Source organism: Eptesicus fuscus, chromosome 21, assembly GCF_027574615.1.
Source record: "Eptesicus fuscus isolate TK198812 chromosome 21, DD_ASM_mEF_20220401, whole genome shotgun sequence".
Lineage (NCBI taxonomy): Eukaryota > Metazoa > Chordata > Mammalia > Chiroptera > Vespertilionidae > Eptesicus > Eptesicus fuscus.
This window is the reverse complement of record NC_072493.1, coordinates 588,334-616,324: the sequence shown is the minus strand read 5'-3', so window position 1 is coordinate 616,324 and position 27,991 is coordinate 588,334. Positions and strand designations below refer to the sequence as shown.

The following is a 27,991-nucleotide window of genomic DNA, read 5'->3' as shown; positions in this document are numbered from 1 at the left end:
TATTAGCATAGAATGAAAATGGGTATCTTGAGCTCTAAAGAAAATGCTCAGTGTGGTCTAGAAGGCAGAAGTTTGTCTCTTTCCCAGCAAACAAACATTTAGAGACTAGATAATCACAACTCCATGGCTAGTTAGGAAAAGTGTTGCATGAGGTAGACGTGCATCAAAAAGCCCCTGCGGAGGCCCTTGGACGCGGTGTTTTCTGAAGCTTACTGAATTTGAACTGCTCCTCGTACTCCTGCTGCTTCCTGTCTTTCTGTTCCTGAAGCCTTTCATATAGAGACCGCGGGTCGTACACCTCCTCTGGACATTCTGAAAGAAACAGGAAGGGAGAAAGAAGGGGGAGGGGGATTACCTACTTTAGAACTCTATCATATTATTTTGGAATCACAAAGAAATATAAAGATCAAGCAAGTCCCTGTATGAGCTGAGGGCAAAGATGACACAAAAATAGTACAAAGTCCATAGCTTCCCTTTGGAACTCAGCCAACTGTCAATGTCAATGTCAATGCCTCAGTTGTTCGGATCCTAGACCCACCTGTCTAGATAGAACAGGCTAGTAGAATCTCCTGGAAGACAGTGGGGTAGAGTGAAAAGGGCAAGGACACGATTAACCTGGCTCTGCTTCCCACTGTGGAGGCCTAGCAGAGGCTCCTCACCCCTGAGCCTCAGTCCCCTACTCTAAGTGAGGTCACTGGTGCCTCCTTTGCGGGCTTGTGGTGAGGATTAAGACCATGATGTTGAATGGCCAACTGTAAGCTCATATACCTTCTGGATCTTCAGGTTTTCGAACTTTCTCCCATTCTTCTTGCCTCCTTTTGCGCCGTTCATCTAGTTCTGCCTCAGTCACAAACCGCTTTTTGATAACAAGGTTACCATCATCTCCTCCATCCATAATGGAACAATCAGTCTATGAAAAACAAACAAAACATTTCAAGTGAGAACTGCAATTAAAATTCTACAGAGAAACAAGGAGATTTAGCTCTCTCACTCAGCAATGGACTACCTCAAAATTCCCTTTGACCTTGAAGAAATCCTCAAATAGTTTAATTTATAGGTCATTGATGAAAACACTTGATTACATTTTCCCTAATGTATGAAGTAGTTTTAACAACCCTAAGTTATCTACAAAGTCAGCAGGAGGATCTGGAATAATTCTCATTACATGCTACTCCATAGTAAATCTTACACTGCAAATATTTCTGTCTCTCTGATCTAGACCGATTGGCCTCCTGGCCACCCTTTCTCCCAGTTCGCATTGTCCTTTATTTCTGTAATATCTGATACTGTTCTTTCTTGAAATTCCTGTTTCAGGGACATCACACTACCTTGATTCACCTGTTCTTATTTTCAAGTAGGTTCAAAATGGAAAAACTCAGCTATTCAGGGAGCCTTAGAGATCAAGTCTGGTCTATAAAGCAGGAAAGTGATCTGCCTGGAGGCACACAAAACATGAATGGAGAAAGTGAGACGAGAAGAACCCAGATGTCCCAACTTCAGATTCATGTGTTCTGCATTACACTCAACTCCTCCTCCATCTTCCCTGACCTTCCTTCCTTCAGTTCCGTATCTGTGCCACTTAAGTCTCTATCTTCAACCCTGTTTCCTCATTCCCACGATGACCCCAACCACTGGATCATTTCTTGAAGCATAAGACTCCCAAATCCCAATCTATACACCTCTACCTGAAACTCTCCCAAAGGAGGGGGAGGGAATAAAGACATAGAGGAGTGTGCGTTACTCCTTTTAAACAAAACTTTCTGCTTTTCTTTGCTGGAGCCTTTCCTTTGGAAGAAGTGTTTTGTGCTCTTCATAGAATCGCACGCTGAGGAAGCACACATTCTGCACATCGATTCAACGTCCATTTCAAGTTGATGCCCAATAGCCAAAATAACAAGTCTACTGGTTGCATGAAAATAAAGTAGCAACCATTTACTGAGCTCCACCGTGTACTGAACACTTTTTATGTATATTACCTCATTTACACTCACAATGACCCTATGAGAAAGCTATCTCTTTACCGAGGAAGAAATTGAGGCCCAGAGAGTTAGGTCAGTTGTCTAAAGCTGGTGGACGGTAGAACTGAGATTCAAATCCAGGCCTGACATCAAAAATTCATACCCACTTCACCATACCCCTCTCCAGAAACCAGGGCTCCTGGCTGAAAAGGACGTGTCAATTTCAGCTTTCTTCCTAAATCAAATCCCAGTGCTGAGAACGTTCTTGCAACATTTTTCTTTAATAAAGATGGAAAAGAAAGCTGAGAAAATAAATCCAAACATTCAGAACAAGAGAATAGTCTCAGCCTAAATCCCACTGTTAACTCAAATTCAGTTTAGTGTAACAATGAGAGATTTTTTTTTGGAAATTTACTAGAAAGAAAACTAAATCAATTGACAGAAGCTGTTGCTCCCACCTAGAAACCACAGCCTGGACACTTCTGATTTTGCATCCTCCATCTCGCCTCCCAGAAGCCGGCTATAGAAACAGAATTACGCAGTCTCTGTGAACATGCCAAGCATTCCTCCGTTCTGCAGAATGACCTCTTGTGAAACAGGAGCCAGCCTTTTCTTAAAACATTCCTGGCAGAGACAACGTCAGCTATGAATGACTCTAATGGATGAGAGACGCACTAGACCCTCAATTTCCCCCTCCTTATCCTCTATTAGCTATTGCTCTCCTTTCTCACCCTCTATTGGCAGTCTGGTTTCTTCCCCTCACCCTTATTTCCTGGTAAATAACTCAGTGAGGGATGGGTCCTTACCACCCACCTAATCTGACTCTCCATCTGGTATCTGAGATTTTCAGCCAACTCCTATTTAAAAACTTCAAGATGGGCCACCACAATCCCCCCAAGAGCAGACCTGACGGACAGTACAGTTCTTCCTCAAACTCAAATTTGCCTCCCTACACACTGGTTGGATCCTCCAGGGAATAAACAGAAGTAGCCAAATCTTTTTTCAACATGACAATACTTCAGCTCTTTGAAGACAACACCCATGTTCCTCCTCTTTATCACTTTTCTGGGCCAAACATCCCTAGTTCCTTTAATCTTATAAGTGGAGAAAACTAACAGTGTCTCAAAGTAGTGACTTACTTTATCAGGTTGCATATGATTTAAACCTGGGAAATAATTATTAGAATCTGGTAATGCCACTGGCATCTCTACTCTCATTATACATTTTTAAAATGAAAATCTATATATATAAAAGGCAAGTGACCGACCGTAGGTCTGTCCCAAGGTCCCGTACATATGATGCGCACTGGCAATTTAAAAATAAACGTTGACTCGTGAATGCGTGATACATATAAAGCTCTCGGACTGGTTATTACTGAAATCCCCCATGAAATGATTTGTAACGGATTATTGAAGCTACCTTTGGAAATAGTATATCTATAGATAATATTAAAAATATATCTAAACATGCGATTCTTTGTCCTAAAATTGAGCACGTTCATAAATTAAATGAAGAAATTTTGCATATACTTGATGGGGATTTTCACACCTATATGAGTGATGATTCCATTGATTCAATGGATGATGCCGAAAAGGAAAATTTTCCCATCGAATTCCTTAATAGTATTACTCCTTCGGGAATGCTGAGTCATAAATTAAAATTGAAAGTAGGTGCAATCATCATGCTACTAAGAAATCTTAATAGTAAATGGGGTCTTTGTAATGGTACTAGATTATCCAAAGATTGCGACCTAACATAATCGAAGCTGAAGTATTAACAGGATCTGCGGAAGGAGAGGTTGTTCTGTTTCCAAGAATTGATTTGTCCCCATCTGACACTGGCTTCCCATTTAAATTAATTCAAAGACAGTTTCCCATGATGCCAGCATTTGCGATGACTATTAATATATCACAAGAACAAAGTCTAGACAGAGTAGGAATATTCCTCCCTGAACCCGTTTTCAGACATGGTCAGTTATATGTTGCTTTCTCTCGAGTTTGAAGAGCGTGTGACGTTAAAGTTGTAAACACTTCATCATAAGGGAAATTAGTCAAGTACTCTAAAAGTGTTGTTACTCTTAATGTGGTATATAAGGAGAAATTAGAATAAGTTCAATCAATTTATCAGTCATTGTTTTTATCAATGTTGTTTTTATATATGTTTTTGTTGTTTTTATGTCATGTTTTTGTTGTTTATTAATCAATTTATATATTTTCATATACATTTTACTAATTTTCTTTCATCTCTGAAACTTCTATTATAGAGAAAGGGCGAATAGCAATATTAAAATATTTCTTCTAATTAATTTCCTTTCAATGTGCACAAATCCATACACCGGGCCACTAATAATACATATTTATACTGAAAAAAATCTTCCAATAGGCCAAAATAAAACCTGGAATCTTACATGCTTTCTTCTAAATAAGAATTCAGAGACTCTTATAATTTATTCTTATAACTCAAAATTAAGAAAGGAAAATAATTTATTTCATGACCTGCTGAGTTTCTAAAAAGAGAGCCACTACCCTTCATTTAACTTTAGCCAAGATCCCTGGAACTCAGGGACAAAGCCTTTAGGATACTTGTCACAGGGTTTGAACTTGAAACAGAAACTCTAGAGCAGCGATTTTCACCCGGTGTGCCACAAGAATTTCTAAAACATGCAACACCTGACTATTTAGTCAGGGGTACTGCCCTCTTTTCCCTTAGATTGTCAAATGACAGTAGCCAACACAATAGCTGTCCAGTGTGAATGAATCAAAATTATACCTACTTTTTTGTCAGATCAACAAAAAATTTATTTTTTGGTGTGCTGCAGAATTTTAGTAATTAGTTTATGTGTGCCATGAGATGAAAAAGGTTGAAAATTGATGTTCTAGACTCGAGAGAAATAAGGATCTTCCCAAGAAATTCTTACTCTCTTTTTCCTCAGTATCTTTCTTGTGTTAGAATTCAACTTCTACCCAAAGAGTTGAGTCTGTGCTGTTACCCATCTTTCACACACACACACAAAATCAGGAATCACAGTTGCTTAATGAAAATAAGGCAAAAAGCACAGCTCTCAATGGATTGGTTTCCTGAAAACACAGTCAGCCCTAGCTGGTCTGGCTTAATGGCTAGAGCGTCAGCCTGCAGACTGGAGGGTCGCGGGTTCAATTCCAGTCAAGGGCACATGCCTGGATTGCGGGCTCAATCCCCAGTAGGGGGCGTGCAGGAGGCAGCTGATCAATGATTCCCTATCATCATTGGTGTTTCTATCTCTCTCTCCCTCTCCCTTCCTTTATATCAATAAAAATATATTTTAAAAAACAGTCCGTCAAAACTAATGAATACTTATAAAAGTCTGCTCTTTAAAGCTAATATTATAATCCTGACATTCTCTTAATTCCAAAACAAAGCTAGGTGGCCACACCAAATTATAATGAACTTGTGAGTTTAAAAGAGACTGCTTTATCCCTTTCTTTCTTCAACCTGCATTCCTTCTGTAGGTCCTCGTTCCGAGCCCATCACTATTGTTCCCTTTGCCTTCAATAGCCTTCTGGCCAATTAATTTGGTCATCTGCTAAGCTTGGAGGTCAAAGACAGGGACAGTACATGCTCACGAACAAGTGGCATTACTCCTGAATATTTTGAATATTATTCAGAATAGTCTTTCTCCAGAAATATGCAGGTCTTTTCAGAATTCAAAACTTCACTGTCAATAGATACTGCCAAGAAATAAGCTTAACTTCACTACAACCTAATATAATTAAAATAAATATATAGCGAGTACCTTTTTTTGCAGTCTTCTTACCAAGAGGGAGTGCCGGTGATGAGAAAGAGTAGAGAAGACTCTAAAATCAAGAGACTGTGGTCTGAAACCTGGTTCTGCCACTTACCCGTGGTATGACCCTGGGCAAGTCACTTACCTCCTGAGCCCCACAACGGCACTCACCAAAGGGGACTAAAAGAATACTGCACAACGTAAATCTTCTGTGAGAATAAACAGGTAATTCATGTAAAGTACCTCAGTGTTTGGCACATGCTTAAAGATGCTCTGAAAGGTCTGCCATTAGTACAAAGCACTACGCTACGCTCTGGACAGGCTGTAGGAGGGAGGGAATACTGTATGCACTCGTAGGGGAGACATAAATACATCAGAGACATAAACAATCATGACACCTGAAGTGAGGAAGGGATCACATCAAACCGAGAGGAATTAGACATATACTTACACTCCCCTTTTCCTCACTTTCTTATGTAAGTTCTATTGTTTCTACTTCCTAAAGACCTCTTTTTTTTTTTTTTTAAATATATTTTATTGATTTTTTACAGAGAGAAAGGGAGAGGGTTAGAGAGTTAGAAACATCGATGAGAGAGATACATCGACCAGCTGCCTCCTGCACATCCCCCACTGGGGACGTGCCCGCAACCAATGTACATGCCCCCGACCGGAATCGAACCTGGGACCTTTCAGTCCGCAGGCCGACGCTCTATCCACTGAGCCAAACCGGTTTCGGCATAAAGACCTCTTTTTAATCCACTCTCCTTTCATCCTTTTTCTTTTTTAAAGAGACGAGTCCTTTCCTTTCTAATCTATTCCTTTCAGGGCTACTCTTACATGGACTACTGCAGTGGTCGGCAAACTCATTAGTCAACAGATCCAAATATCAACAGTACAACGATTGAAATTTCTTTTGGAGAGCCAAATTTTTTAAACTTAAACTTCTTCTAACGCCACTTCTTCAACATAGACTCGCCCAGGCCGTGGTATTTTGTGGAAGAGCCACACTCAAGGGGCCAAAGAGCTGCATGTGGCTCGCGAGCCACAGTTTGCCGACCACGGGACTCCTGCAATAGCATTCCAGTAGTCTCCCTGTTTATACTCCCAGCCCTATCACAGCCATTTATACCTCTACTACAGCACTTATCCATTCATTTTATCATTTATGACTGTTCCAACAGCTCTTTGTATCCACAGTGCTTATTAGCAGTGTCTGGCATATATTAAGTATGTAATAAATACTTATTGAATAAACCAACCATAGAGGATTGGAAGAATTTAAGTAGGGAAGAATGCTCTCACATAAATATTTCTAGATGTTGTCTGATGTAAGTTATAGAGAAGGGTAGACATTAAATAAGTATTAGCTGAGGCTTCTATGTCCCACAGGGAATTCTATTCAAACACCATACGATTTGTAAAGTAGGAAACACAGGACCAAAAATTACTAGTAAATCACTTTATTATAACTGATGTCTTCAAGAATAACTCCCACTACTTGCACTTCATTTCAACTGGTTGAAAATGCTCTTTTACATGGGTTATTAAGTATTTCCCGCACAAAGCATTTTTCTTTGAAGAGTCCAAAATTCATTCACTGTTTACTCTGCAATAGGGAGTTGATGAGTACCTACAACTCATTTACCTCCTTCTGGAAATGACAGAAAAACCGGAAGTTAAAGTATTTATTTCTAATTCCTACTGCCTAGCTAAATTTTCACAAGTCTCATTTCTCTCCTTTGTTTGCTAGAATTGAAAACAAAACAAAACATAAACAAATAAAATCCTAGAGCCCAACTATACAGAGTCATGTGGGAATACTTGTTTTGTCCTTACTGTGTTTAATTTTAGAAAGAATGTTGTCAACGTTCCTTTACTCACATAACTTTTTCTTCAAGGTGACCTGAGTTAAATGATCAAACTTAACATTACATTATTTTAAAAAAAAATAAGTTCTTCAAAAAAGGAATTCATGGAAAAACCATACCAAAATCACTTTGTCCAAACTTGAAAGTTTCAAACTGATACAAATAAAGAACATAGTTTTCACATTTGCTTGACAGCCAAAAAAAACAAAGTTCTTATATTTCAAGCCAAAGTAATCGTAATACACTGATCTACTGTGTTTGCACTGGAGACTGTGGTATTTAATTTCCAGGTTGGTGGGACAAAATGTGCTCAGTGTCTCACATAGCATGACACACAAGTTTTAAGATACAAAATTTACATTGTTGCACGCAAAAATAATTGCTACTGCTGAACTAAAAAATTATTCCACTTAGCTAGTGCCATGATACAAGTTAAAGAGATCTGGTTTCCTATGGAATTAAATTTTGTAATGGCAGACTACTTTAAGTGTTTGCAGTACTGACCACCATACACCCTAATTCTAACATTAGTTAGCAAGTGAAAAAATACATCGGGGGAACTCTGTGTTAGGGTGTTCTAAAGCTTCTCTCTTTGAGCAGCAAAAGCAACAGGACAATACACTTTCCTTTAAATATATATATACTACAGACCCGGTGCACGAAATTAGTGCACTGGGGGGAAAGGGTTCCCCAGCCCAGCCTGCGCCCTCTTGCAGTCCGGAAGCCCTCATGGGATGTCAGACTGACGGCTTAGGCCGGCTCCCCATGGGGACCAGGCCTAAGCCAGCAGTCAGACATCCTTAGTGCTGCCGCAGCGGCAGGAGAGGCTCCCACCACGGCTGCTGTGCTTGCTAGCCATGAGCCTAGCTTCTGGCTGAGCGGTGCTCTTCCTGTGGGAGCACATTGACCACCAGGGGGCAGCTCCTGCATTGAGCATCTGCCCCCTGGTGGACAGTGCACATCATAGCGACCAGTTGGTCCACCATTAGATTAATTTGCATATTAGTCTTTTATTATATAGGATAATTTTTTTATTGATTTCAAGAGGAAGGGTGAGAGAGAGATAATAACATCAATGATGAGAGAGAATCATTGACTGGCCTCCTCCTGCACACCTCCCACTGGGGATGGAGCCCACAACCCAAGCATGTGCCCTGACCAGGAAACAAACCGTGACCTCCTGGTTCATAGGTCGACATTCAATCACTGAACCACACAGGCCAGCCAATACACTTTCTTTTTGTCAATATAGCTAAGCACTGCTCTTTCTACATTTCTACCCTAATGTTCTAGTCACAACTATGAGGAATTCTCCATCTGGCAAACTCAGCTATATTACAAATAAAGACTGCTTTCTGGCCATAAGGCTCTTCTACCAGCTACAGTAATTTCCAGTAGATCAAGCAAATTTTCCCTGTTATTATAAAACTTCGGAGAATGACAACTACTAACAGAGAACACTCTGTTAGCATTTATTAGTAGACCAAGTAATCTTCACTCTTCTAACAACGATGCTTATTTAACATACCCAGTACCAAAGGAAACTAAAAGAACCTAATAATGAGGGTACAACATAGCAATTTAATTCATATTTAAATTTTTTATTATGAACAACAATTGGTATAACCTTCTTATCATCTAGGCACTTAAAAAACACATGCAATAAAGTTATTTTTCGCCATAGCTGGTTTGATTCAGTGGTTAGAGCAACGACCCATAGACTGAAGGGTCTCGGGTTCAACGATCCTTGGATCCCAGCCCTGAATGGGGCGCATGCGGGAAGCAACCAGCTGATGTGTCTCTTTCACATCAATGTTTCTCTGTCTCTCCCTCTCCCTTCCATTCTCTCTTAAAAAAAAAAAAATCAATGGAAAAAAAATACCCTCAGGTGAGGATTAACAACAAAAAATTATTAAAAAAACACACCTAGCCGAAACCGGTTTGGCTCAGTGGGTAGAGCCTCGGCCTGCGGACTCAAGGGTCCCGGGTTCGATTCCAGTCAAGGGCATGTACCTTGGTTGCGGGCACATCCCCAGTAGGGGGTGTGCAAGAGGCAGCTGAATCGATGTTTCTCTCTCATCGATGTTTCTGGCTCTCTATCCCTCTCTCTTCCTCTCTGTAAAAAATCAATAAAATATATTTTAAAAAAAACACACCTATATATGCATTCATCTTCCTGTAACATGAGAAGTGAGTCTCATTTATAAGTGCATTTACCTGAATTCATTTATATACACTGGAAGAAAAAAAGAAAGAACTTAAATTATTGGTTCCCTTAGCTCAGTGGTCTGCAAACTCATTAGTCAACAGAACCAAATATCAACAGTACGATTGAAATTTCTTTTGAGAGCCAAATTTTTAAAACTTAAACTTCTTCTAACAACACTTCTTCAAAATAGACTCGCCCAGGCCGTGGTATTTTGTGGAAGAGCCACACCCAAGGGGCCAAAGAGCCGCATGTGGCTCGAGAGCCGCAGTTTGCCGACCACAGCCTTAGCTGATCCTCAGTTCCCTAGTTCATGAGTGCCTCTCAGTGTATAAACACTTCCCTCACTGTGTATGATTCTAATATTAGTTGTATCTGTTACACATTGTGACTCCTAAATGTAAACCAACTACTTCATCTGGGGCTCACAGGGGAAAAAATAGCATCTGTTCCAAAGCTGGAGGAAAACCTGGCCATGCCGGAATTTTGCCGCGCTGGTATACCTATATCCATCATAATGCTCCCCTAAAAGATTTTCCAGGGTAGCTTTGATCATTTTGCATCTGGGCTGGCTTTGGAACCTAGCCCACACTAAAGCATACCTCCCCTCCCCCAGGCTTTATATAACTCCTCTCAAGATTAAATTTTTAAAAAAGAAAGCAGTAAAGGCTTTGCATTACACAACCACACATAAGGTCTACTAACTCATTCAGTTGTATTTCTGAAGTAAATCTTTACAGGGGACCTATTCTGTGGAAAGCACAGTGCTAGGCACTAACCTGGCGCTCTACTATTTAATAAGTGAGGAACTCATATTCAGGAAGAGATAAGGTTGGCACATGAGCAATTTAGAAAAGCAGAATAAGAGTAAATGCTGTAAGAAAATAGAAGCTTAGAAGTTCAGAAAAGGCAGACTAGAAAAAGCATGAGGGAAGCTTAATTTTGATAGTAGCTGTGACAGTGCAGTGAAAAGTGGTGGAAATTTGAGGCATACAAAGAAAAATAATCTGTAACTCGAGATTGCCTGAAATCACAAATTTCACATTCCAAAATCAAAACGAAAGGGTGCTTTTATTTCCAGAAATAGTGAGGTAATTGAGGCCAATCCTGTACTTCTATGATAAAAAATAAATTAAATAGCCCTAGCCGGTTTGGCTCAGTGGACTGAAGAGTCCTGGGTTCGATTCCAGGCAAGGGCACATGCCCAGGTTGCAGGCTCCCATCCCCAGTATGGGGCATGCAGGAGGCAGCCAATCAATGATTCTCTCTCATCATTGATGTTTCTATCTTTCCCTCTCCCTTCCTCTCTAAAATCAATAAAAATGTTTTAAAAAATTAATTTAATTAAATAACGGGAAGAAATTTCTAAAATAATTCTTAAGCAGAAAAACTAACAAGATAGTAAAGAATTTGCCCAAACCCTAGATGGTTTGGTTCAGTGGATAGAGCATCGGCCTGTGGACTGATAGGTCCCAGGTTCAATTCTGGTCAAGGGCACATGCCTGGGTTGTGGGCTTGATCCCCAGTGGGGGGCGTTCAGGAGGCAGCCGATCAAGGATTCTCTCTCATCATTGATGTTTCTATCTCTCTCTCCCTCTCTGAAGTCAATAAAAATATATTTTAAAAAAAAAGAAAAAAAGAATTCGCCCAAAATCCAAAACCAGAAATAAAGCCATTATCCAAACTTGTTTTCATCCTAAGGGTTTCTCTGACCTTAATGCTGTTGTTTTGGTGCCTTTGTGAAGCAAAAGAAACTAAAGCCCAAATAGGATGTGAAGTCTGATAACCATCTGTTTATTTCTCCATGTTAATTTGGTCCTCCAAAGAACTACACCTTCAAGATAAAAGTGAACTGGAAAGAAAAAGAGCATAAATAATGAGCAACAGAAACAGACTCAAAGGGAATTCAGACAGTAGATTTAAAACATTCAGAGTATAAAACAACTATGCTTAACATGTGTAAAGAAACAAAAACCAAGCCTCAAAATTAATAGCAGGAAATAAGAAGCTGTAAAACGTGGTAGAGCACATTTGAAAAGAACAAATAGAACTTCATGGGAAAAAATGCAGTAACTGAATTTAAGATTTCAATGGATGAGTTTAATAACACATTATTAATAGGTTAGAGAATTAACGAAGAAGAAACTATCCAGAATGTAGTATAAAAAAATAAAAAGTGAGAAGAGAACAGAGTAAAAAGGTCTATGTTAAATCAGTAAAGAAGGAAGAAAACAATGGGGCAGAAGCAATATATGGATATAAAATGGCCAAGAATTTGACAGAACTAATTAAAGACACCAAACCACAAATTCAGAAGTCTAACACACACCAAACAAATGCAAAAAAACCAAAGATAAAGACTGAACAATCTTTAAAACATCCCACAGTGAAGAGCGAAACAGACCCTACTTAAGAATGAAGTAGGATCCAGAGGTAACCCATAGTGAGCATGCTGAAATTGCTTAATTTAGCTGCCACACAGGTGGAATTCCACTGTGGTTGAGTCTATGGCTGAACCATGCACTTAAATTACTTTGTTTACCAGATACGTGGTTTTCAATTTCTGAAGCGGCATCTTGACTCTAACCAAACATCAAGATTCTTAGATGGTGAAAGGAAAGACTGCTAACCAGGTAGAAGGTCTTGAGGTAATTCTTCCTCTCAAAAAACCACAAAGACATTGCCCACTGGGGTAAAAGGCACCAAGACTTCAGGTGAGAAAGATAACTGGCCAGCCTCTGCTCTCAGACCCTTACAAACTGTTAACAGCTTAGCCCAAGCTGTGTTTGAAAGACTATGTATGCTGCTTTTCGCTCAGCTCAACTCTGGTATCAAAAAGGAGTCGACACGCGGACACCTTTCCAGGATTTCAGAAGCACTGTCCTCCAAACCATTTTATGGGGTCCCTCTTAACACAGCCATAAACCAAACAGCTGACGAAATCAACAAGTCTTACCTCGCAGCTGGTACCCAAGCAGTCACTGGGAAACCTGACCACCAGGCCGGCACCTGCTTCTCTGCGTCCCACTCCAGACCTACTCAGTCAGACCATCCGGGGATGGGGTCCGAGAATCTGCATTTTGAAAGGGCCGCAGAAGAGCTTGTTTTCTACTAGTTGAAGGACCACTGCTAGGTCCGAGCAGGTATCCTCCTGTAACCCCGCGCGGACGTGGGCATCCACGTGGGCCACCAACTCTCAAACAACGTGCTTCAACTCTCGGTCTTAGTTGCTTAAGTTTTCTGCAAAAACGAGCACGCTACAGCGACTGGTACGTGGTATTAATGAATTGTGCTTCCCGTCTTACACTTACATGTTGTGACAAATCCATTTCCAACCAGGCATCCCCATCCCCTGAGTAGCCGGGAGCCGTTCCAAGCAAGACCTTAGGAATAGAGCCCGCTCCTCAGCTGGTGCAGGGAAGCCAGCAAGAAGCCCAAAGTCCCCATTCCGCTTGAAACCGTCAGGTATCCTCCCCGACTCGACCTGGAGGCCACCCCGCGGGCTCCCTCGGCCCCCTCAGGCTGGGTTCTGCAAATCTCTGGCCCCGGCGACCAAGAACACTGGGCGAGTGCACAGACTGAGAACAGGCCTGGCCCTAAACCTCAACTCAGACACAGCCCCCCATCTCCTGGGCGAAGCCGGAGCCCAGGTCTCGCAGCCTGGCCCGGGCCCAGGCCACACTCACCTACCAACGCGCGGGAGGCGGGACACCCCTCTCCTCGGTAGCGCTCACCCCGAACCGCCACCGCCAACGCGCTTACTCTTTAGGGGTTAAAAAAAGAAAGAACAGAAAAAGAAAATAGCCTTTGCTTTTGTATTCCTTTTGACCCTTCAGGGCTTCCTGTTCCTCGCCGCCACAACCAAAGCCCACCCCGCTTCCGGCGGCGAAACCCAATCCGCAACTCTCTTCCTGCCCCGGAGTCCGGTGGAAATCCGGTGCCGGAAAGCGGGCGGGAGACACTGGATTGGGCCATTCACACCTCAGCCAGCGGATTGGCCAGCTCGCGCCTGGGGGGCGGGCCGGGCGGTGAGATCACGTGATTCCGTCCAGAAAAGATGATTGGTTGTCAGGGAGAGGGATTGCCACCGAGGAAGGGGCGTTTCCTAGGGGACTGAAGGAGGGCCTGGGGCGGTACGGAGCGGGGGTGGGCCCGGCACGTAATGGCAGCGCCGTGGCCTCGCGTCCATCTTTACCGCTCTCTCGGACCTGTCACAAAGGAGTCGCGCCGTGGCTGCCTCCCCCTCTCTCGATCGGACCTGGGAGCCGGAGCAAGTCAGTGCCGCAGCCCAGCCGCTGTGCCCCGGGAAGCCCCTGGGGACGCGGAGCGGGGGGAAGTCCGAGGGCAGGGGACGTCGGGGAGGGAGGGGACAGTCCCCGCGTCTGCGGCGGGGAGACCGGACTGGGGTCGGGGGAGGCTCGCGGGCCGGGGCCGGGAAGGGTGGCGTTTGGCAGAGCCCGGGAAACAGCCCGGAGATTCTCCACGGAGGCCCGCGCGGAAGGCGCCTGAAGAGGTTCCTGGAAGAGGGTGTTCCGCGTTTAGGGGGGTGTTGGCCGGAGGAGGTGCTCGGGGTCGCCCTTTCGGGAAGGCCGCGGTTAACGGGGCCCAGGTGAGAGCAGGTGGCTCCCGGGAGGCTCCTGATGTTTAGGGGTGCCCTCGGGGTGCCCAGGGCGGAAGGGGCAGATGGGAGGACGCCTCGGGAGGGTTTCCTTTTGTGGAGGTTGAGGTTGGGTGGCTGGGTGGGAAGCAGACACTCCCCTGGAGACAGAAAACGCCGCGGGGTGGAGAGACGCCTCCGAGGGGCTAGGAGTCTGGGGCCCGAGCTAGCTGATCCCCGGAGGCCCGACGTGGAAAGTGGGTAAGGGCCTCGGGGAGGGGGGTCGCTGGGCGGTTCTGGGAAGAAGGGACCCCGATCCGTAGGAAAGCCTCGGCGAGGAACCGTGAGAAGGTAGCAGGAATGGCGAGACGGTCCCCTCGTCTTAAACACAGAATTCAGCTGCTGCTGGGCGGAGTGCAGGTGGGTGGGGGAAGTCCATTCCCACCAGCGCTCCCTTTGCCCCTCCCGGCTGCCTCAGTTTCCCTGTCTTTGGGGAGAGACCTCAAGGCAGAGATGGTCCACGGAGACTGCAGTTCTGCCCTTTCTGAGGGAGGCTGATCTCCTCGGAGGCGTGTACTTTGAACTTTTAAGGGCTGAAAGTGTCTTCTGTTGACTGAGGAGAGTCCGGCAGTTGCCCCAGCACCTCACCTACCATCTCCTTGTCCTTAGCCAAGTGACTCACCCAGCCTAGGGCTCCCCTGTAAACCACGCAGTGTGGAAGCAAAGGCTGTGGTTGTACCACCAAAGGGCCTGCTGATGAGGAATGAAAGTGAAGGCACTTTCTACACCCAAACTGGGTAGATGTCAGGGGTTCGCCTTCATACACTAAGGGTCCATCACTTTCGGAGCCATACCAGACTGAAAGCTTCAAGGTTACAGCGGTGTGGGTCTGCTATACTCTAAACCCAAGGTTTCAACCCCTGCTGAGGTGGGGGTGGAGGGATTCCCAGTTTTTGCTCAGAGTTTTAATTTACTTTGAAATTCTGGCAGGAGGCAGCACTATAACATAATCTTTTCCTTCACCAAGTTTTTCCCTGACAGCTGACATTTTCTTCCATGTAATTTCATCTCAATAATGTAAACTACCTCCCCTTTTTCATATATATATATTTTTTTTTCTTTTTTTCATGGCCTTTGCATGTCTACAGATAGGAAATCTTTCTACCTTCCTCAGTTGTGATTTTGTAAGTGAGACTTCCTTTTCCTCCGTGGAGATTATGCCTTCCTATGGTAGTTTCAAACTAAAGCTGAGCAGCTGCTTTTAAATTCCTCTTCCACAATCGTGTATCTTCCACCGCTGTGGAGTGGGCATTTCCTGGGATGACGTCCAGCTGAGGAGCTCCTCTGTGAGGCGATAAGATACTTGTGTCCAGGTATGACATTTTCCTGATGTTTAGTTAGTGGCGTTTGTTAGAGGTTTTCCAAATAGTCACTAATTTATGATTTTTGAAGCTTGTTGTTTTTAAACAAAAAGCTGACTCGTATTTCCTGTTTTTCTAGTCTTCTATTTCATGCGTCTTTTAAAAAAGAATCACTGTGGTGATTTTGTGAGGTTTCTCATTTTCCATACATGTTGTCCTGATCTACTGCCTAATGTCTGTCTGTGACCTGCTTTTGGCTGTTTTCACACACCCTTCATTATTTCTCTACTCCGTGATTATTTTTAAGTTATTGATTAGAGGAAGTGGCCCAGCATACTCTACGTGGACTTTTTCTGCTTTGTCAGCAAAATAACTTTTCACTTACTAACTTGGCTAAGATTCAAGAGGAAATAAAAACTTAACATTTTGTATAATAGTCTGCTACTCTGTAGTGAATAGGGAAGAACAACAACTCTGAAGTATGTTTTGGCAAGAGAACAACAAAAAAATCGTGTGTTCCTGAAGTGCATTTACAACAGTTTATTTCAACTCATAAGCTTAATTCAGTCTGTCAAGAATTGCCTATACCTTCCCTAATAACAATTGGTTATAATGAAATGAGACGTCACTTTGCATCCTTTAAAATACAACTCTCTTGGATACTGTAATAGCATCTGGTCTGAGAAGTTATTAGGAATTCTTGAGGATGGTAATCACTATTACACTACTTTAAACTGGAGATCTGCTTTGTGGTGGGATCTTTATAAAGTAGGAGGCGATAGCCACAGGGCTGCACCACAGATGGGAACCACAGTGGAACCAGTAATCTATTTCAAACGAGTTATTTGGGGGAAGTAAACTATCAATTTAGCTTCTCTCAAATATTTGATATTTTCAAGGCATTTACCATTGAAATTGCATAGTGTCCCGTCCTCACCCCCCCCCCCCCCCCCCCGCTCCCATTCAAATTAGGAAATTGAAAAACAGAATAGTCAGGAAGTGGTGAATCCAAAACGTGGGCCCCAGCCTTTGGGACTTACAGTTTCCGGAGGGTAAAAGAAACAGTGTTTCCCTTTGGTTTCTCTGGTCAGTCAGTCAGCTTTGGAAAGAGTTGTCGTGCCAATCTTTCTGATTAGAGGAAAAGCACGTCATTGTTCTACTTCACTCTGTGTCCATTCCAGAAGGAAATGCTCGCTTGCTGGTTAAACATGTAAGAGCATGTTTAACTGTGGCTAACGGTGTGAGACGGACAGGGCTAGATGAGGTCAAGTTCATCTTATACACGGTGGGGCCTCTCAGGGGTACTCCCCTTTCTCAGCTTTTGAAAACTAAGAATGCATTTAAGATGGCAAAGAAATGATGCGCTCCTTAAGTTTGTGAAGGAATGAGCCCTGCTCATAGCTTTCTTATTGCTTGAAATTATAGTTTCCAGGCATAATTTCATGGGTCCTATACACATCATATAGAAGGCTTGAAATACCTTACTTGGCCAGTTTATGATTACCTCCCAGTTTAATGTTGCAGTGTTAGCTGATTCTCACCCCTTCTGCCCTCTGAAGAATCACGTTTTCTCTCCAGTGATCCCTTGGTGCCTCGGTTCCCAGAGTCTGACTCCTACCCTGCCCCACCCACCTTGTGGGAAGAGCAGCTCCTTTTTTCCAGTTCTTACTGCTCCATAGCTATTCACACTTACTCATGCCTACGGGCTACTTATTCACAACCTGCCAAGTGAATCATTAAAGGTTGCTGAAACACGTGTGCATAAACCAAAACCAGCACACCAGAGCTTACTGTGGTCCGACACCTTTCTCTCCCAGGAAGCCTGGCCTGGGAACCTCGGCACCGTGCAGAGCTGCCTGCGTGTCTGTGCAGAGAGGGATTCCTTCAGTCATCGGAATGGTGCTTATTTTCCATGGCGCTTCCTCTTGTGGTTTTTGTTGGTTTTGTTTTTCATCAGAACTACTATTAGCTTCGTTATCAATTTAATTTATGGGCATTTGGCTTCCCATTCACTGTGGTCAGGATATTTGTACCAACAATTTTTGGCTTATAATTCAAGACATGACTGTGTGGCAATGCCTCCATAGCCCTTTTGCTAATGCTGATATGAAGTCACCTGAAAACGTGCGTGGGCAGAAATACTTGATGTTACTAAGCTCCTCTTCCTCTGGACAAATGGAGGAAGGAGAGGCCTGCTCCCGGTGAACTGATGATGCTCTCCCCGGAGGCTTCTCGGCCGTGTGTTACCTTATGGGCCGGGCACTCCGGTGTCGTCTGTTGCGGTCCTTCGTCTCTTTGCCAAGAGCTTGAGGGACCTTTTTTTTCATCTCTGCTCAGTGCCTGGCATGTAAGCATTATAATCATATTTATTGAATGTGTTTTGTTTTTCAAAGTGATAAGTATTTTGGAAACATTCTCTACTTTTACAGATTATAGAATAAATTCACTTAATGTCATTATTGAATACCTTTTAGCTTCTGAGTGTTTTCACACACCATTTTAAGTAGATTTCATTAAGGAGAGTGTTGCTACCCGTGCTGTTTATACACTTTGTTTGCTTCTCTTAATAGTAAAGAGCTTTCTACCCAAGGAAAACCCTGTCCTTCAGACTATGAATCACCTATTTGAATAACACATCTGTATGATTTCCTAGTGTTTTGTCTCCTGGGGGAACAATCCCAAGCACTGAGTGTTGTGTTTTTCTCCTGTGTGCTGCAGCCATCATTAGCACTTACCTCAGTTCTTCTGCAGTGTTTCCTTTTTGGGTCCAAGGCAAAATTTTCAGTCTTGAGACCAGGCAGGGATTATTTACTTCTCCTTTTTTTCTTTCTTTCTTTCTTTCTTTTTTTTTTTTTTAACTATTATTTGCTTCTGGGAATTTCTTAATCTATCCCAGCCCTAAATTTTAACTTTTAATACATTTTTTGAATGCTGAAACTATTTGTCTTTTCTCTTTTGTACTGTTTCATATCAGACTGTATTCTATAATTAATTATTTTTTTTTATGAGAAAGAATCATTGATCTGCTGCCTCCTGCACATCCCCCACTGGGGATCAAGCCCGCAACACGCCCACCTATGAACCAGGAGGTCACGGTTCAATTCCCAGTCAGGGCACATGCCTGGGTTGGATAGATATGTGATAAAGCAAGTATAGTAAAATGTTAATGGTAAAATCCAGCTGGTGGGTATGTAAGTGTTCACTGTAAAATTCAACTTTGCTGTGTGTATGAAATTTTTCATAATAAAAGTGGGGGCTAATAAACATGCACAAAGAACTATCACTTTTAATACTATCTTAGGAAAACATCCAAAACAGTTTCTAATGAGAGAAAATCATGAACTAGTGCATTACATATTGTTACTTTTTATGCTCTGAGATTTAGCCTTGACTGGTGAGAAGTGGATTGGAAAAAAAACGCTGCATCCTGCAACACTATTTGGGAATGATAAAGTGAAGATGACAGCAACAGTAATTTCATGCCCACAGTTTGGTTTTTATTCCTATGGTCACTTATTTAACCAGCCTCTCCTTTCTTGGCAACATAATCCTGAAGTCTTATTTTCAGAGAAAAGAAAGTGTTCTTAATGTCACTGAGCTGTATTCTGATCGAATGCAAGCAAATATTTGAAGAGCTGAATCATTGATTCCTGGACCATTTGTTAGAGAGGAGTAGGCAAGTTGGCCAGATGTCCCTTGTGGTGAGGTGTTTATGATGGTAGAGGTCTGTATTTTGAGTACCAGACCTCATTGCTTTAACACAAAACTTACTGAGAACCCAAGTTTGATTTTTTTTCCCTCTCAGAGCAGCTTTATGAAATATATAAAATACAAAAATCTAATAAATCATAAATAACACAGAAGGAGAAGGAATAGTCTTTACTTTCTTCTTAAAAAAGAGTCAGTCCTAGCCGGTGTGGCTCCATTGGTTGGAGCTTCATCCCATACACTAAAAGGTGGCAGCTTCCATTCCCTGTCAAGGCATACACCAGGTTGCGCACTTGATCCTGGTCAGGGCATGGGGGGCGGGGGGGGCGGGAAGGAGAGGGAGGGCAACTGATCAGTGTTTCACATCAACATTTTTCTCCCTTCCTCTCTCTAAAATCAATTAAAAAATAGAAGAAATCAAAATTAATACTACTCTTCAGAGAAATAGATTCACAAAGGAAATGCTTGATTATAACTATGCTCTTGCAGAAAAATTGCTATGAATAATATAATGATTTAAAAAGCATTGCTATTTAGATGGTGAGAAGTCTTTCTACTACGCAATGGCATCCAGTGGTATCATCATCATTAATACAATCGATAATTGCCATATCAGTTGATGGTTGCCATGGCCGCAGATTTAATAGTTGTGTATGTTTAAATTTTGTGACTAGCTTGTCTTTGGTCTCAAATGGACTTGACTGCCCATCTAATGCTAAGTAGTCTTCAAAGTTAAGGTGAAGGATCTAGGCATTACAGGTTTACATAATCTCTAGTCTTATTCATTTTCTCTTTCATTCAGTCTGTCAACCCTTGGATGACATTGCCCAAGAGCAAGGTACCATCTAGGTTCATTATGATGCTCCATAGGGTAGATCTGGTGAGAAATAAGGGTAGCTGTTTTATTCATTGTGTTGATATGCATTGTACATAATGACTAATGGATGTAACTGTGGTCTAGTAGGTATTTTGGCTGACCACTCCAAAGATAATCACTATTCATTTTCCTGGGAAGAAGGTTAACTTTCTTGAACCCAGAAGAATCACCCATTCGTGTTTCAGTTTGTCCCTTCATTCAGTCAGTAGTAGGTCCTGCCTACTGTGTCAGTTCTTCGTTAGATTCTCTATGCAGTGATTTCCAGACCTGGTCCCAACACAATGACCTGGGGAGTTTTTGGTGTGTTTTTTTTAATTGTTTTTATTGATTTTTTAGAGAGAAAGGAAGGGAGAGGGAAAGAGATAGAAACATCATCGGCTGCCTCCTGCACGCCCCCCACAAGGGATCGAGCTCACAACCTGGGCATGTGCTCTGACCAGGAATCAAACTGGCGGCCTCTTGGTTCCATGTTCAACAGGTTAGCTACACCGGCCGGGCATCACCAGGGGAGCTTTTAAGAAAGCACTTGCTTGGACCACATCCTAGAAATTCTGACTCTGGCTATTTGGAGTGGAACCAGGAATTAGCAAAAGAAGTACCTAAGGGCTTTGAATGCTCATCACATTTGGGATGATTAAGCTACAATCCCTTCCCAGGTGCAGTCTAGAAGTATAGCTAAGTGAAGGTTATTTCAGTACAAGGTGGATGAATTCTAGAAAAGATAAACTGTTTAGTTATCTTCGTGCTCTTAAGTCAAGTCTTACTCCAGAGTCCCACCTCCCGGATTATTTTGTTACCTTGGATTAGCTGGGTCTCATTTTCTAAGAACATCTTGCATTTGGGGATCCTTTAAGTATAGGCACTGTGCCATTTGTTTTACAAGCACTGTTTGATTTAAACCTCACTGTAGCACTGTGAGCTGTAAGAACTATACTCTCTCCCTGTCTGTAAAGTGTGTCTATAGTCAGGGTAATTAGAATGCTTAGTTGTCAACATTGCAGGCTGGGCGCCCCTCCCTGTGCTGTCTGCCGGTGGCCTCTGCATCCTGTCCCAGCTCTGGAGGCTGAGTGTTACTGTCGTAAAACAATGGTCCACAGAATGCTTTTGGAATGAGGTAAAGCTCTCTAAAGAGGAATTGTTTAACTTCACGACCCAGGCATTTGCCTGAAGTATTTATTCGCTGTTTGTTCTCTGAGAAAAGCATCAGGAGTGACAGCCCTTTCCAGAGGAAGAGCTGTATGTAGGTTTCTGAGTGCTGAAGAAATCTGAAGATCATGCACTCTGCTTATTTATGGCCCTGCCTTTGGCTGTCACTTCAAAAGCACTCGGTAATGCTCATTTCAGAACATTTCAAAAGATAATAGCTCGTATTTTTTCCTTGTATGTTTTATAGCCTTACCTTTGAAATGCCTCACAGCTTCTCCCACCTATTTCATCTCTTCTTTACACCGGGTCTTTACAGCTAGTTCTTTAAAAAGTAAGTCTTTGGTTTTGAAATATTTGAAAACTTTTTTTTTTAACTTATTTTTCTTCTCTGACAAATTTTGTAGTTGACATCATTTTCTGGGCCAAATAAGGAAAGTGACTTAGAAGAAATTGACCCAAGCTACCCTTGAGTTCAATTTAGAAATAGGCAAAAAAAAACCCCACAAAACAGTTTTTGTCTTCTCACCTCCAAATTTAGTCATATTTTGAAAAATGCCTATTTGTATGTATTGGATATCTTCCATTTACTTCGAGACTATACTAAATGGAGAGCTGCATAGATTAATTATTCTGCATTCAGTTTACTAATAATATAAGCATTATCGAAAAAGTTTTGGATAGAATAAAATTTAAAAGTTTGTGATCCAACCACTTTTTAACTCACTGCTTTCCTCACAAGCACTCCCAACACTTTCTTCTTTCTTATTCTGAATAGCTTTACAAGTGTTGACATTTTCTTTGGATTACAAAATCCACATTATTAACCGGTTAATAGTTAATCCGCACTAGTAACCGGTTAATGATTAATCCCCATTTTAACTGGTTGTTAATCCGAATTATTAACCAGTTAATAACTAATCTGCATTATTAACCAGTTAATAGTTAATTGCATTATTAACCGTAATAATGCGGATTTTGTAATCAAAGAAAACACGATAATTTCAAAAGAAACATCAAGTGCTTTATTCAAAGTAATGTCCATTGCTACCTACACATTTCCCCATCTTTCAGGTAATTTGTGGGTACCGTCCCAATAGAACTTCTCTTGTTTTGAGGCGGACCATTCAGAGACCCAATTTTCCACTTCTTCCTACGTTTTTTGAAGTGCTACTCAGAAAGTGCGTGTGCCATCGATCGGAACAAGTGGTAATCTGAAGGAGCAATACAACAAAATAGCCTACATATCAAATCTCATATATATCAACATATGTGTAACTCCATCTATTGAAAAAAATCCACATTATTAACTGGTACACCTAGTACACACAAACTTTATCTCCATCTTATCTGTCTCTTTCTTCAAGCCCCACCCCCATTTATGAGAGATAATTAAACTGGACATATGTTTAAAATGATTTGTTGCAAATCTGTTCAAATAATGGAAGTAATTTTTCTCTTGTTTCTAATCCCACCAAATTATACATTTAATTTATATTTATTCCTGAGCCATTACTCAATATCAGAGGACTTAATTGTAAGTAAGCAAATGTTTCATTCTTCCTGTGTCCATTTGAGTCTTAATGGGTCCTAGTTTCCAGGTCTCGGCATGATTTTTTACTTTTTGCTACCAGCCCCATGTCAGTCTCCTGCTTCTAAATCTTCCTCTCTAGACCTAACCAGTTTTCAGTTTAATGAAGAGCTAGTTCTATCATTAGGTTTTCCGTGATAAACATACTGTGTGGGATGAGAATGGCCACCCATGAGTTTTTGGAGGACAGGGACCGTGCCTTGTTCTCCCAGAGCCAGCGTGGTGCCTGACCCAAGGTGCTTGGTCAGTATTTTCAAAAACAAATGGTGCGTCCTTCTTCTTGACTCTGTAGCAGCTGTGTTGTACAACAAACTGATCATTGTGAAAATGCAACCTTGTTGCATCTGCCTTTCCCCAAACTGAATCTGGCTTAGATAACAGAAAAACTTTGTAACTACCTGTATGATTTCTGTAAATTCTCAAGAGCCTCTATGGGAAACCACTGTAGTTTGGGTAATTTAAGTGGAACGCTCTATCTTTTTATTCTTCTTGATATCAAACAGGTGCTATCACAATTTTATCATACTTTTTAAAATATATATTTTATTGATTTTGTACAGAGAGGAAGGGAGAGGGATAGAGAATTAGAAACATCAATGAGCCGAAACCGGTTTGGCTCAGTGGATAGAGCGTCAGCCTGCGGACTGAGAGGTCCCAGGTTCGATTCCGGTCAAGGGCATGTACCTTGGTTGCGGGCACATCCCCAGTGGGGGGGTGTGCACGAGGCGGCTGATCAATGTTTCTACCTCATCGATGTTTCTAACTCTCTATTCCTCTCCCTTCCTCTCTGTAAAAAATCAATAAAATATATTTTAAAAAAAAAGAAACATCGATGAGAGAGAAACATCGATCAGCTGCCTCCTGCACACCTCCCACTGGGGATGTGCCCGCAACCAAGGTACGTGCCCTTGACTGGAATTGAACCTGGGACCCTTCAGTCCGCAGGCCGACGCTCTATCCACTGAGCCAAACCGGTTTCGGCTATCATACTTTTTTAACAACAAACCTCTGTAATTAGATATTTTATTTTAAACATTAAATTTTCTCATACATGTAAAGTAAGAAAGGAGGCAATTTGTTTTTTATCCAAAAAAGGAACCCTTGAACAACTGTACACATTTTTCTTTTTTTTCTTTTTTTAAATATATCTTTATTGATTTCAGAGAGGAAGGGAGAGGGAAAGAGAGATAGAAACATCAATGATGAGAGAGAATCATTGATTGGCTGCCTCCCGCACATCCCCTAATGGGGATCAAGCCCGCAACCCAGGCATGTGCCCTTGACCGAAATCGAACCTGGGACCCTTCAGTCCGCAGGCTGATGCTCTATCCACTGAGCCAAACCAGCTAGGGCTGTACACATTTTTCTAATGTAGTTCTGTATATAGAACCACACATACTTTAAAAAAAAAAAAATCAATGGTAACTCCGGTGGTTTACAAGGATATGGTTTAGCAATCAATTTCATAATGTAACTAGTGACCCAGTGTGTGAAATCGTGTGGCCCTGCCCACCAGCGTGTACCCCGCCCACCTGCCCTCCGCCCCACCTTGACACCCTAACCCAGTGGTTCTCAACCTTTCTAATGCCGAGACCCTTTAATACAGTTCCTCATGTTGTGGTGACCCCCAACCATAAAATTATTTTCGTTGCTACTTCATAACTGTAATTTTGCTACTGGTATGAATCGTAATGTAAATATCTGTGTTTTCCAATGGTCTTAGGCTCTACAGCAGCGGTTCTCAACCTGTGGGTCAGGCTTTTTATCATATAGGATGATAAAAATTATTGATTGTTAATTCTCTCATGCAGAGATACCTCTTTGAGTCAGAAACGTATAAAAATAACCAAAGATGATTCTTCATTGTAATCCCACTGTCTATGAAATCAAACTAGAAAAGTTGGAGTCATTGAATAGCCACAAACCTTTGGTTCATTTTCCTTTGGTTTTCTCTATTTCTTTTAGAACTGCTGCTGGATGACCAGGATTCCCTGTAATTGAGAATGTTGGAGATCAACTCTGCACCTTTCTTCAGCATTCAGTTGTTAAAAACAGATAGGATGCAAGTGTCTCCACCCTGGATTATGAAAGCAGTACTTGGAAAACGGAAAACTATCTAAATGATTGTCTTTGGTTGGGCCGTGTTCTTAGCGAGCAGAAGCCTTGGCCAGGGTCTGCTGTTGACTCTTGAGGAACACATAGCCCACTTCCTGGGGACTGGAGGTGCTGCTGCCATGGGGAATTCCTGTATCTGCCGAGATGACAGTGGAGCAGAAGATAGTGTTGACACCCAGCAGCAACAGGCCGAGAACAATGCAGTCCCCACTGTTGACATAAGGAACCAACCCCGGGATCCTGTTCGGCCACCGAGGAGGGGCCGAGGACCACATGAACCACGGAGAAAGAAACAAAACGTAGATGGGTTAGTGCTGGACACACTGGCAGTCATACGGACTCTTGTAGATAAGTAAGTATCTGAGTAACAGTCACCTTCTGTGCAATGAAAAATGTTCTGCCAGGAACCATAACTCTTGGACTCCTGCAGTTCACAGGATGTATTCGCCAAGCCTTGAGCTCAGAGAGCAAGGGAGAATATTTTACTTCTCTTCTGGTGGCAGAGTGTATTTTACAGTTGGGTGTTTTTACTTACTAACATCTACTCCCAACTGGAAATGTCTAAATTTAATTTCCTTTTTTGTCAATCCTCACCCAAGGATATTTTTCCACTGATTTTTAGAGAGAGTGTAAGGGAGGGGGAGAGACAGAGAGAGAGAGAGAAACATCGATGTGAGAGAAATACGACAATTGGTTGCCTCCTGCACGTGCCCTGACCGGGGCCTGGGATGGAGCCTGCAACTGAGGTATGAGCCCTTGACCAGAATCAAACCAGGGACCCTTCAGTCCTCGGGCCAACACTCTATCCACTGAGCCCAAGTATTTAGTCTGACTAGGGCTGTCTAAATATTTCTATAGCAGAAAACACTAATTAAATCCATGGTCTTTATAGGGAATATAGTAAATATGAAGTGAGTTTGTATTGCAGGCTACAATAGGAAATGGTTTCACAAAGACTCACTTTTATCCTGACTACTCCTCTGACCAGAAATTCAGAGCATGGCTGCACGAAACTTGTGTTGGCATCATAAGAGCATAGATCAAGGAGTTCTCATCCTGCTCTCTGTTTTAATCTCCCCGTTTGGCCCCTTAGATCCATTCGGGAAAACGGTAAGTGGGAACGCAGGGCACCCTGTTCCTGTCTTGTGTGTCCCTCCGCTTTGTCTGACGCTTAAATACGACCTCCCAGATCGAATCATGGTGAAATCAGAGGGCGTTGTGCGAACGGAAAAACCTTTTAACTGAACCATGCAGTTCAGTAGTTAGGGACAAAAGTTTTTGAACTTTTGATGAACCATGATGGACCAAGATTCAATTCTAACCCAGCCCCTTCACTAGCTACATGACACTGGTAAGTGATTTCTCTAAGCCTCCGGTTTCTCATCTTTAAATGGGGAATAATGCCTTTCTTAGAGGGATTGTCATGAGATAATGATAATGCTTTTTATAAGTTATATCTGAATTGTTTTTCCTTCAAGCTCTGCTAGTAAATTTAGTTGTCTAAATATTTGATAATCACATTTTTAGAATGTGATTTTGTTTAGTCCCTCAAAAATCATAGCATAAAGCAAAGTATACCTGTATGTGTTATTTTGAGGTGGGTTTTTTGTTTTCCCTCGTAGAAAGAAATTTGTTTTGCACATCTTTTTAATGTATTTTTATTGATTTCAGAGAGGAAGGGAGATGGAGAGGAAGAGGGAGAGAGAGATGAAATGTCAGTGATGAGAGAGAATCATCTATTGGCTGCCTCCTGCACGCCCCACACTATGGATCGAGCCCACAACCTAGGCATATGCCCTGACCAGGAATTGAACTGTGACCTCCTGGTTCACAGGTTGGCACTCAACCACTGAGCCATGCCAGCCAGGCTGTTCTGCACATCTTTTTATCTGCTATAGAACATGCTGGGGAAAGTGTTTCTTATATATATTCTCCATAGTAGTTCAGAAAGGCCTTCCTAAGTTCATGAAAACCAGCCTTTGCAGTAGTTCTGAATTAATTTAATGTAACCTTAATATATTTGTAGGACATACCTATTGAGTAAATCTATGCCATTTACATCCTCCAAACTGAAGCAAGGGACTAGAAGCTGTTATATCCAATTTCTTCATGGTGAGATTTAAAACACCATAAAATTGTTGGGAAAAGTTGTCCCTCCCAAATAAGGAAGTAAACCATAAGCAATGCTATTTAAGCCCGTTGGAAAAACCAATACAGAATAGACTTTGCCATATATTTTAAAAAGTGACTCAGAGAGTCTGGAGGCAAGGTAGGAGCTTTACATATTTTTTAAAAATATATCTTTTAGGGAGGGGTTTGGGATGGGAATTATGTGATACCATAATCAATAAAGAAATTTTAAAAAAGAATATATATATATATATATATATATATATATATATATATATATATATATATCTTTTACTGATTTCAGAGAGGAAGGGAAAGGGAGGAAGAGATAGAAACATCAGGGATGAGAGAGAATCACTCATCGGCTGCCTCCTGCAGGCCCCCTCACTGGGGATTGAGCCTGCAACCTGGGCATGCGCCCTGACCCGGAATCGAACCGTGACCTCCTAAGTTCACAGGTGGGGCTCAACCACTGAGCCCCACCAGCCAGGTGCAAGGTAGGAGCTTTATTTCCAAACTTCAGGAAAATGTTATATATTATAAGAGAACTTGCTGATAAAGCACATAATTCACTTCCATGAGGCAAGTGATGTACATTTGAGTAATTGGGTAACTTGCACCTTAAACCTGTTGTGCTGAATTATAGTTACAACTCTTCTGAGAATAGAAAACTA

The 27,991-nt window shown here is 42.0% G+C and overlaps 2 protein-coding genes across 11 annotated transcripts in view; one reads left to right on the top strand and one right to left on the bottom strand.

Annotated features, from left to right (window-relative positions):
* Window positions 1-14,025, bottom strand: part of PSME3IP1 (proteasome activator subunit 3 interacting protein 1) — a 28,772-nt gene extending 14,747 nt beyond the window's left edge. Inside the window, exons 1-4 of one of the 8 annotated variants that reach the window (XM_028126927.2) lie at window positions 13,482-13,703; window positions 12,752-12,868; window positions 769-910; window positions 214-312 (exon numbers count right to left, since the gene is read on the bottom strand). In XM_028126927.2, the coding sequence (XP_027982728.1) occupies window positions 214-312; window positions 769-895 (226 nt within the window). In that variant the 5' untranslated portion in view covers window positions 896-910; window positions 12,752-12,868; window positions 13,482-13,703. Of the gene's footprint in view, window positions 1-213; window positions 313-768; window positions 911-1,338; window positions 1,363-2,416; window positions 2,473-12,751; window positions 12,869-13,481; window positions 13,704-13,776; window positions 13,873-14,003 lie in introns of those variants that run through there. The other 7 variants (XM_054711196.1, XM_054711199.1, XM_054711197.1 and 4 more) reach the window with 7 other exon arrangements.
* RSPRY1 (ring finger and SPRY domain containing 1) overlaps window positions 13,035-27,991 on the top strand; it is a 31,278-nt gene continuing 16,321 nt past the window's right edge. The window contains exons 1-3 of one of the 3 annotated variants that reach the window (XM_054711185.1): window positions 13,945-14,069; window positions 15,541-15,765; window positions 25,038-25,539. In XM_054711185.1, coding sequence (XP_054567160.1) covers window positions 25,193-25,539 — 347 coding nt within the window. In that variant the 5' untranslated portion in view covers window positions 13,945-14,069; window positions 15,541-15,765; window positions 25,038-25,192. Of the gene's footprint in view, window positions 13,065-13,944; window positions 14,070-15,540; window positions 15,766-25,037; window positions 25,540-27,991 lie in introns of those variants that run through there. The other 2 variants (XM_054711186.1, XM_008152305.3) reach the window with 2 other exon arrangements.